General features: G+C 37.3%; 1 protein-coding gene across 1 annotated transcript in view; it reads right to left on the bottom strand.

Moving 5' to 3' along the window:
* Nucleotides 1–4,285: 4,285 nt before the first annotated feature.
* LOC100655360 (C-type lectin domain containing 6A) overlaps nt 4,286–11,688 on the bottom strand; it is a 30,083-nt gene continuing 22,680 nt past the window's right edge. Inside the window, 1 exon segment of the mRNA XM_064284662.1 lies at nt 4,286–11,686. Within this exon segment, the coding sequence (XP_064140732.1) occupies nt 11,631–11,686 (56 nt within the window). The 3' untranslated portion in view covers nt 4,286–11,630.

Raw genomic sequence — 11,688 nt, 5'->3', positions numbered from 1 at the left:
GTTGGCCTCTGACTCATGGTGACCCGACGCACAATAGAACAAAACTTTGCCCATCGTAAACCATCCCCATGATGGGCTGGAGATTAGATCATTGTGATCCATAGAATTTTTGTTGGCTGATTTTTTGGAAGTAGACACCAGGCTTTTCTTCCTAAAAAATTCTGGAACTTGTTCAACATCATAGCAACATGCAAGCCTCCACTGACAGCTGGCTGCATATGACATGCATTGGTAAAAAGCAGAACTTGGCTCTCCAGTATAGAAGACAAGAGTTCTACTACTGACCCACCATTGCCCTCACAGTTTCCCTAGGACAAGGGAAACAGTTATTACTCAATAAAAATCCGTTGTTTCACTGGTTGCCTGCTCCTTTGTATTTTATTGTTCCCGAAGAAAGCTCAGAAGCCTTTTCAGAGTTTCTGGACATTTCTGACTACTGGAAGCTACAAAGAAACATAGGAGTAAAATAACAAAGGGAAATCTTAACTGCTTTGAGCTATCTTAAGTATCTTAATAAAAACTGTATCTTTGTTATTTGGCAGAACATGTCCTGATCTCTCTCAGTTGCTCACTTCAGTTTTTCAGTCTTTTAATTCATTCTCCTTATTTGTAGAAACTCAAAGTAATCTGATTTCTCCATATTTCTTTAAGTCTAAATATGGGTATCCTAATCTACTTCTGGAAACCCTGGTAGGGTAGTGGTTAAGTGCTGCGGCTGCTAACCAAAGGGTCAGCAGTTCGAATCTGCCAGGTGCTTCTTGGAAACTCTACGGGGCAGTTCTACTCTGTCCTATAGGTTTGCTGTGAGTCAGAATCGACTCAATGGCACTGGGGTTTTTTTTTTTTTAATCTACTTCCTTTTGATGAATGAAGTACATACCCTTAAGACCACTTATCTTTTGCACATGATCTTGAAGAAGTAAAATGGAGCTACTTTTGGTGACGATGTTCTTTCTTTGGGTTACTCTAAAGTCTAGGAGATTTTTTTAATGTCCAAGAAAATTGCAAGTTTTCTAAAACAACATGTTCCCAATTCAAGTAAGAGAACAGCTTAGATCATTCTCTCACAAACTCTTATTATCTGCCTTTTTATCATAATATCAGAAAATAGATATATTTTAAAATAAGAAAGAGAGATGAGAAATCCTTAATGCCTTCCATAATTGCAAATCTTGTATATTTACCTAGTGATACAGGAAGCAGGAACAAAATATTTTAGTATTAGATTACTCCCTTAAATTATCCTTTGAACATATTTTTTTCCCCGTAGTATAAAGAACTCTCCCATTAAGATTAAAGACACTAATCTAGAGATTGTAGCTATTGAAGATGTTAATTACCTTGTACAGGATTTTTTGAACCATGGACATTTTTAACACTGGTGAGCCAAAATTGGGAGATAGTGTGTTAGAGGTTGACTACTATTGATACCTACGTATAGACGAGTTCAGAATCAAAATTGGGAAAATACAGCTAGAATTAGGCAAAGGAATTGTAAAATAATACCCAATTATTTTTTAAGTATACTTTAGAATTGTTAAGTGTTGTCATAAGGTTGAGGAAGAAAAAATAAAAAATGTAGTCTCGTTTGGAATTATATTTGAATTATTTAAAAATTAAATATTTTTAATAAGGAAAACGGTAGTAGAGATTGGCATATTTAGAGGAAAAGCATTTGGGAGAAATTTGTTAAAAAAAAAAAAAAAAATCTACTGGCCCTACCCCGTTTGGAGCAAGGAAAATGAAGAAAACCAAAGACACAAGGGAAAGATTACTCCAGAGGACTAATGGACCACAGCCTTTACCAGACTGAATCCAGCACAACTTGACTGTGCCCAACTACCATCACTGACTGCTCTGACAGGGATCACAGTAGAGAGTCCCTGACAGAGCTGGAGAAAAATGTAGAGCAAAATTCAAACTCACAAAAAAGGACCAGACTTACTGGTCTGACAGAGACTGGAGAAACCTGAGAGTATGGCCCCTGGACACCCTTTTAACTCAGTACTGAAGTCACTCCTGAAGTTTACCCTTCAGCCAAAGATTAGGCAGGCCTATAAAACGAACAGTTACACAGGCAGTTCAACCATGTATACAAGGCTAAATGGGCACTCTAGCCCAAAAGCAAATATGAGAAAACAAGAAGGAACAGGAAAGCTGGATGAATGGAAATAGAGTGTTGACACATCGTGAGGTTAGCAAGGTTAACAACCAATGTCACAAAACAATTTGTATATGAATTTTTTAATGAGAAACTAATTTGCTCTAAACTCGCACCTGAAGCACAATAATTAAAAAAAAAAAAGAGTAGAAACTTTCATAAAGGTTAAAAAAAAAAAATCACCCATGAGAAACCAGAAACCCAACAACAAAGTACAGATATGGGGTCTAAGCACATACTATCTGTGTATTTCAGAGACACAAAACAAAAACTGAGACTTGAAACACAAACCTCCTAGTAAATGCAAATCTGAAATCACACTATAAAGTTACTCCCACAAACCATGGCACCACTGGTTTCCTAACTGCAAATCACACAATGAGATGTGTCACTGTGAGATAGTCAATAGACATAATTAATGGGAGAATTAAACAAAAGAATAAAAAAAAAAACAGAAACAAAAAAAATCTGGTACGGGAAATAATGAAGAGATAATTCCATTTCAAGCCGGTATTTACACAGCTGAACTACAGTGAAGTAGCCTCTGAGCAGTGGGATGGAAACCGCAGCAATATTGTGAGGCCTAGAACAACCAGCTCCCTCCTCTGTCATATCTGCAAGACAAAAGCAGAGGATGACAATCACTCAGCCAACAGGCTTGGGAAAAACAGTTTCCTAGGAATTTTGAGCATGGAAAGGGGTAACTAAGAAACTAAGATTAATGATAATGGGAAAAATAAAAACAAAACATTAAGTTAGAAGTATTCTAGAAACATCTTATGAACAAATAGCCACATACAAACTTAGGAAATACTTAGACTGAGAAGTCTGCATCTTGCATCTTCCTATTCTCTTTCTTTTTCAACAGTATTCTCCCTTTAAGGAGCCCTGGTGGTGCAAAGGTAAAAGGTTGGCAGTTCAAACCCACCCAGTGGCTCCATGGGAGAAAGACCTGGCAATTTGCCCCTGTAAAGTTTACAGTCTAGAAAACCCTATGGGGTAGTTCTGCTCTGTCACATGGGGTCACTATGAGTTGAAGTTGATTCAACAACACCTAACAAACAACATACTCCCTTTGCAGCCCTAATTTTCCCCAAACTTCACTGTTGTCTTCAATTTTTCATCTCCTTAATTGTAAGTGGAAACCCTGGTGGCATAGTGGTTAAGTGCTATGGCTGCTGACCAAAAGGTCGGCAGTTCGAATCTGCCAGGCACTCCTTGAAAACTCTATGGTGCAGTTCTACTCTGTCCTATAGGGTCGCTATGAGTCGGAATCGACTCGACGGCAGTGGGTTTGGTTTGGTTTTTAATTGTAAGTTTTTCTTATCCACTCAATTTTTTTGACTCTGAGTCATTTTCCTAAGTTCATCTTTTCCTAATCTACTCTCTTGTTCCAATTCCTAATTCAGTACTAAAACTTTTTAGCTACAATTTTTCACTTTGCCAATACTCTTAGGTTATAGAAGATCACTTTTGAAACCAAATGAATTTCTAATCTTCCATTCTAAGTTTCACTTCTCTCTCCTACATGGAACTGAGAAGAAAAGAAGTGCTTACTTTACAGAAACACTGTGTGCGTACCCTCTGGCTCCCCGTAGTGAAACAGACCAGGAACCTCTTAAGCCTGTCTCCCTAAAGTTCTTATCCAGGAAATCTGGATTTATTCACAGAAGTTAGAACTTAATCATCCTACTCTGAAAGGCTGGGATACTTCGAAAGTAAAAATCACCTTAAAACAGAAAATATTGTTAAGGGCTAAAGTTTCCAAAGATTTAGAGATCTTTTCCTTTATTTAAAAAAAAAAAAGAAAGAAAGAAAATTAAAAAATGAAAGGAATGTTAGGGACATGTTCAAATAATCTATTTGGTATCTCACATAAAGTTTCTCTATTTGATTACTAAGTTAGATTATGCAGAAAAACAAGCATTTATATGACATGAAGGAAATTAGTTGAGATACCTTCAAAATATGAAGAAGCATTCCCATGTATTGCTATTCCTATGTACCATTCTTCATGGTACGTTTTCATTGGAATCTATGACATGAAGTAAACAATTCCTTAGAGAAAAACCTAAGTCATCTCATCCTAGAAAGATGAGAGAATTCCAATTTCATGGCTATGGCTTAGAGTTTAAGGGAAGAGATAATAAAGTAACAATAGGATCCATTAATATTTTACTGTGTGTGGTATGCTTGCAGAAACAGAGTTCTTGAAACTATCTGAGAAGGTTGTTACTAGTCTTCATGAGTCAAGGCCAAGGTGAAGCTCATGTTGGAAAAAGATGTCATGACGTCCTTGGCAAAATAAGAGTGTAATTATCAAAAAAAGAATTGGCTGTCTGAAGCAGGTTCCGTGTCTTCAGTGTCAGTAGCTTGGCGAGAATCTCTAACTTATGGGCCCTTTGTTTTATCCCAAATCATTGATTGCGGCACATTCTCAGGTGAGTAGTCTCAAATATACAAAACCTTAAAGAGATATGGGACTTTTTTTTTTTTTTTCTGAATACAGCTTTTCAAATGGAGGATATTTAGTTACTGTTAAAACAAAAACTTATGAACAAGCTAGAAATAATAAAAATTCCTCTGGGGTTAAAGGAGATCCAACAGCTCATTGGGGTGGGGGTGATGTTCTGAAACATAACTATCAGTTTACATTTCCCCTTGGTCATGCAGGACACAACAAAATAAAGAGTTGAGAAAAATTTAAGGTCCAGACAAAAGAGCAAAGACTTCCTTTCAAATTGTGTAGGTAGTTAACCAGCTCACAGTCCTGTTTTGCTCTTTGCTTACCTATACTTTATGCTCCTGATTTGTCCTCTAGATTGGACTTTTGGCAGCTCTATGCTCCACTCCCATCCCTCCACTACCACTGTTCAATATCCCTCTCCAACCCCAGACAGCAAAGTGTTTAAGAGCTTGGCAGCTAAAGAAAAGATCTGCAGTTCAAAATCACCAGCCACTCCTTGGAAACACTATGGGGCAGTTCTACTGGGTCCTGTAGGGTTGCTATGAGTTGGATTTTTTTTTCTTTTTATCTGATTAGATATTACAGTGGAGTGGTATCCTTTTAACAGACAGTGCTGAGAGAAGAGGTGCAAAACCCCAAACGAAACGGAGGCAAAAGTGAAAATAAAATAAACATCAACAACATACAATCATGGGCAGAGTGACAAATTAGTGTAAAATAAGAGCAAAATCAGTTTTGGTACCAAATCAGAACTGGAGACAGCAGGATATCAGGTGTTGTTGCTTTTGTTGTTGTTGTTGTCATTGTTGTTAGGTACCATGGAGTCAGTTCCAACTCATAGCGACCCTACCTGCAACCGAATGAAACACTGGTCCTGCACCATCCTCACAATTGTGATGTTTGAGCCCATTGTTGCAGCCACTGTGTCAATTCTTCTCATTGAGGGTTTCCCTCTTTTTCACTGATCCCCTACTTTACCAAGTGTCTTAGTATCTAGTGCTTAGTATCAAAAATTCCACAAGTGAATGCCTTTAGCAAAGAGAAATTTATTCTCTCACAGTCCGGGAGGCTAGAAGTTGGTTCTGGAGGAGGTTCCTTGTTATCAATCTTCCTTTGGTCTAGAAGCTTCTCCTCGCAGGAACCTCAGGCCCAAAGGAGGTGCTCTGCTTCCGGCACTGCTTTCTTGGTGGTATAGGTTAACCTACTCTCTGCTCACTTCTCTTGCCTTTTATCAAGATAAAAGATGATGCAGGCCACACCCCAGGAAAACTCTTTTTGCATTGAATCAGGGATGTGACCTGAGTAAGGGTGTTACATCCAATTCCTAACTCTCTAATCTTGCCTCGTTAATCACAGACAGAGATTAGGGTTTACAACATGTAGAAAAATTACATCAATCACGAAATGGAGGACAACCACACAATACTGGAAATCATGGCCCAACCAAGTTGACACATATTTTGATATTTTGGAGGAACACAATGCACTCCATACAAAAAAGCATGATGTCTTTCTCCAGGGACTGGTCCCTCCTGGTAACATGTCCAAAGTACATGAGACAAAGTCTTGCCATCCTTGCTTCCAAGGAGCACTTTGGCTGTATTTCTTCCAAGACAGACTTGTTCGTTCTTCTGACAACCCATGGTATATTCAGTAATTCTTCACCAACACCATAATTTAAAGGCATCAATTCTTCTTCGGCCTCCCTTATTCGTTGATAAGCTTTTGCATGCATATGAGACAATTGAAAATATCATGACTTGGGTCAGGTACACCTTAGTCCTCAAAGTGGCATCTTTGCTTTTTAACACTTTAAAGAGGTCTTTTGCAGCAGATTTGCCCAGTGCAATATGTCCTTTGATTTCCTGACTGCTGCTTCCATGGGTGTTGATTGGGAATTCAAGTAAAATGAAATCCTCAACAATGTCAGTCTTTTCTCCATTTATCATGATGTTGCTTATTGGTCCAGTTGTGAGGATTTTTGTTTTCTTTGTGTTGAGGTGTAATCCATACTGAAGGCTGTAGTCTTTGATCTTCGTCAGTAAGTGCTTCAAGTCCTCTTCACTGTCAGCAAGCAAAGTTGTGTCATTTGCATATCACAGATGTTAATGTCTTCCATAAATCCTGACACCACATTCTTCTTCATATAGTCCAGTTCCTATTTTTATTTGCTCAGCATACAGACTGAATAAGTATGGTGGGAGGGTACAACCCTGATGCACACCTTTCTTGATGTTAAACCATGCAGTATCCCCTTGCTCTGTTCAAAAGACTGCCTCTAGGACTATGTACAGGTTCCTCAGGAGCACAATTAATTGTTCTGGAATTCCCGTTCTTCTCAATATTATCCATAATTTGTTATGATCTACACAGTTGAATGCCTTTGCATAGTCAATAAAACACAGATATACATCTTTCTGGTATTCTCTGCTTTCAGCCACAATCTGTCAATGATGATATCCATCCATCAGCAATGATATCCTTTGTTTCATGTCTTCTGGATCCAGCTTTAATTTCTAGCAGTTCCCTGTCAACGTACTGTTGCAACTGCTTTTGTATGATCTGTGTGATATTAATGATATTGTTTGATAATTTCCGCATTCTGTTGGATCACTTTTCTTTGGAATGGGCACAAATATGGATCTCTTCCATTGATTGGTCGGGTAGCTCTCTCCCAAATTTCCTGGCATAGATGAGTGACGACTTCCAGCGCTACATCTGTTTGTTGAACATCTCAATTAGTATTCCATGAATTCCTGGAACCTTGTTTTTCACCAGTGCCTTCCGTTTTGCTTGGATTTCTTCCTTCAATGACAATAGTTCTTGATCACATGCTACCTCCTGAAATGGTTGAATGTTGCTAATTCTTTTTGGTATGGTGACTCTATGTATTCCTTCCATCTTCTTTTGATGCTTCCTGTGTGGTACAATATTTTGCCCATGGAATCCTTCAAAATTGCAACCCGAGGCTTGGATTTTTTCTTCAGTTCTTTCAGCTGGAGAAATACTGAGCATGTTCTTCCTTTTTGGTTCTCTATCATCAGGTCTTTGCACATTTCATTATATTTTTCCTTGCCTTCTCGAGCTGCCCTTTGAAATCTTCTGTTCAGTTTTTTACTTCTCTTCTTCCTTTTGCTTTAGCTACCTGGCATCCAAGAGCAACTTTCAGACCCAAGTCCATTTTGGTCTTTCTTTTCTTTCCTGTCTTTTTAACGACCTTTGCTTTCTTCACAATGTCCTTAATGTCATCACACAACTCCCCTGGCCTTCTGTCATTAGTATTCAATGTGTCAAATTTATTCTTCAAATAGTCCCCAAATTCAGGTGAGATACTCAAGGTTGTATTTTGACTCTCATGGACTTGTTTTTAATTTTCTTCGGCTTCAACTCAAACTTGCATATGATAATTGATGGTCTGTTCTGCAGTCGGCCTCTGGCCTTGTTCTGACGATGATATTGAGCTTTTCCATGTTCTCTTTCCACAAATGCAGTCAATTTGCTTTCTGTGTTTCCCATCTGGTGAGGTTGTTTTAAAAAAGGTATTTGCAATAAAGAAACCATTAGTCTTCAGTAGTCTTCGTTAGTCTTGCAAAATTCTGTCATACAATCTACCACCAAAGCCATATTTTCTTACTACCTATCCTTCTTTGTTTCCAAGTTTCACATTCCAATCACCAGTAATTATCAATGTATCTTGATTGCATGTTTGATCAATTTCAGACTGCAGAAGTTGATAAAAATCTTCAATTTCCTCATCTTTGGGATTAATGATTGGTGAATAAATTTGAATAATAATCATATTAACTGGTCTTGCTTGTAAGTGTATAGATATTATCCTATTATTAACAGCATTGTATTTCAGGACAGATTTTGAAATGTTCTTTTTGACTATGAATGGACACCATTCCACTTCAATTTGTCATTCCCAGCATAGTAGATCATATAATTGTCTGATTCACCTTGGCCAATACCAGTCCATTTCAGCTCTCTAATGCCTAGGATATCAATGAGTCCCATTTCATTTTTGACTACTTCCAATTTTCCTAGATTCATATGGTGTATGTTCCAAGTTCCAGCAATTAATGGGTGCTTGCACCTCTTTCTTCTCATTTTGAGTCATGCCACCTCAGCAAATGAAGGTCCCAAAAGCTTTACTGCACCCACATCGTTAGAGTCATCAGGTCATCATCAAAGACATCAATTTCAGACTGCAGAAGTTGGTAAAAATCTTCAATTTCCTCATGCTTGGCTTTAGCAGTTGGTGCGTAAACTGGTGCGTTGGTGTGTAAATTAGTGGTTGGTGCATAAATTTCTGGGCACAGATGGGTGAGCACCTCCAATGCTGCTTCCCTTTGTCGGAACATCTCAGTTGGTATTTCAACAATTCCCGGAGTGCAGCTTGGATTTCTTCCTTCAATACCATTGATACTTGATGATATTCTACCTATTGAAATGGTTGAACATTGACTAGTTCTTTCTGGTATAGTGACTTGGTATATGCCTTCCATCATAGAACTTAAATCTCTTATTACAGCATTTGTTGGAAGATGTTTATATAGAAAAAAAAAGTATATTTATGTTCCAAAAACCCAATTCAATATTTGTTTTAAAATTATATTCCAAAAATGTTGTGTGCTATATCCAAATATAGTTGACAGATGGTAAGGATCACATACAGATTTTTTAAAAGATCAGACAGTGTCAATAGAGTTTCAGAATCCATGTTACTGCACATACACACAAGCACAAAAACTGCCCAAAACCATATTAATTATTCACTAATCTTGAAGAAATGTGTAAACCTTTTAGACTTTAACATAAAAAATTTACTCAACAGAAATTTTGTTTATTTTTTACATTTTAGGAATGTAGTTGGAAATTTCGGGTTAGTGGGTGTGCCTTATAAATTTCCCATTTAAAACAATGGGAAATAGCTTCCCAGTTGATATTTGTGCAGAATGTCTCATTTTTAGTAACAAAGTACTTGTATTAAGTCTAGAATTTTATAGTTTTTAAAATAGAGCATCGCAGTGTATGTAATCTTCTAGGACTTGTTTTTTCCACCAACATTTACGTTACCAATCTTCATCCATGCTGTTGAGTGTAGTTATCGTTCATTATAGTTTATTCATTTTGAATGTCATATAATAACGAACTGAGGAAACATACCTCAGAGTACTTAAATATTCTTATCAGACATTTCAGCTAAGTTTTTTCTACTACAAACAGTTAATAGTATTGTTCACATTTCCTGAAATACATGTGCAATGTATATGAATGTTGTGCTAGATAACTTCCAATTGTGCCTTCATATTCAATCTCCACACTTCTCCACCCAGCTCTATGACCCAGACAGCTTCTTTGCCTCTGACTTTTGGTTGGGTTTCAGCAACAAGGAGACCTGAAGGGAGATGGGGCACATGTCGGGGAGAAGAAAGAAGGGTGAGGTCAGGTATTACATTTTTATGACTCTCTTATTCAGGGTTACCACTGGCTATGTCCCTTCACCAGATGTCACAGCTCCTCTCATTGTGGACCTCTCCACACCACTCTCTCTCTCTGTATTCTGCTAACTTCATCAGGGGTGACAAAATCTCACTGTTACTAGCCCCAGGGTACTACACTATTCTTTGTGGTTTTCTTATCTTCTGACGTCACCTTTGTAAATAGTCTATTAAATTGTCCTTGAATTATCTTAATTTGAGTGTGCCATATGTTACCTGATGAGAACAAGACTAATACATATGGATCATAGTATATGAATATTTAACTTTACAACATAATTCAAATTATTTTCCAAAGAGGTTGTGCCAATTTAAACTCAAATGAGAGACATATAAGAGAGCCTATTCATCTACGTCTCTTCCAACTCTTGGTATTGTCTTATTAATTTTTCGTCTTGGATATAAAATGGTATATTGCTGTAGTTTTGATTTGTAGTTCTCAAATTATGGGTGAAGGTGAGCATCTCTATAAAAATAAGTTTGTTAGATATACGTATTTCCTTTTCTGTGAAGTGCTTATTCAATTATTTACCCATTTTTATCTTTTTCTAATTGGTTATGAGAGTTGTTTAAATAGTCTTGATGCTACTATTATTTGTTATAGGTGTTTAATATATCTTCTACCAATTTTTTTTCATTTTTTATACTGTCTTAATGAACAGAGGTCCCTGATTTTAGTGTAGAAGAATTTTTCATTATTTTCCTTCTTGGTACATATTTTTGTGTCTTTTTAGAGAAACCTTGCTGTTGTAGTCAGCTTCCAAGATGGTTCTCCATGATTCTCACCTTCTGGTATTCATCTACATCTACATCTCTCATGTAATCTTTATTATGTCAGGTTTGGTCCATGTGATCCATGGAAAGTGGTCAAGTTATGGTGTGTAACTTCTGACACTAGATCAAAAAGGATATTGCTGCTTTTACCTTGCTCTCTTGGATCACTTGCTCTGGTGGAAGCCAGCCACCATGTTGTGAGAGCACTCAAGTAGGCCTACAGAGAGTTTTATGTGGTGAGGGACTGAGACCTCCTACCAATAGCCAGCACCAACTTGTGAACATGTGAGTGAATCATCTAGAAAGTAAATCCGTCAGCTCTTGTCAAGCCTTCGGATGACTGCAACCATTGTCATCATCTTAACTGACCAACTTCTCTATGGTATTTTGAAGGAGGAAGGTCAGTTTTCAAAAGAGACTTCCTTATAAGTTTTCTAACTGATGTAATAGTACAGTCTCTAGTACAAGGAATGTTTGTGGAAGGAAGTATAGAGAAAGAAAAGAAAATAATGAAGAACAAGGGAAAGAAAAGAACAGAGGGAAGAGGAGCTCATCCTATCATTAGTGGAAAAGAGGAAACTAGATGAAGGGTGGTTACAGGGACAGAATCATCTGAATGCTTCCATCAACATCTATGATACAAGGATCATACATAGATTCCAAGAGAAAATGATCATTTTATGATAGATATCAATTTTAAGCACGTCCATGAATAAAGTTCCACTCACAGGTAAATCTTCTTCATCTCACATATTGAATTCATTTTTAAATCACAGAAACAT

The sequence above is a fragment of the Loxodonta africana genome, chromosome 4, assembly GCF_030014295.1.
Source record: "Loxodonta africana isolate mLoxAfr1 chromosome 4, mLoxAfr1.hap2, whole genome shotgun sequence".
Taxonomy (NCBI): Eukaryota; Metazoa; Chordata; class Mammalia; order Proboscidea; family Elephantidae; genus Loxodonta; species Loxodonta africana.
The sequence above is the reverse complement of the archived record's forward strand: the minus strand, read 5'-3'. Positions and strand labels throughout refer to the sequence as shown.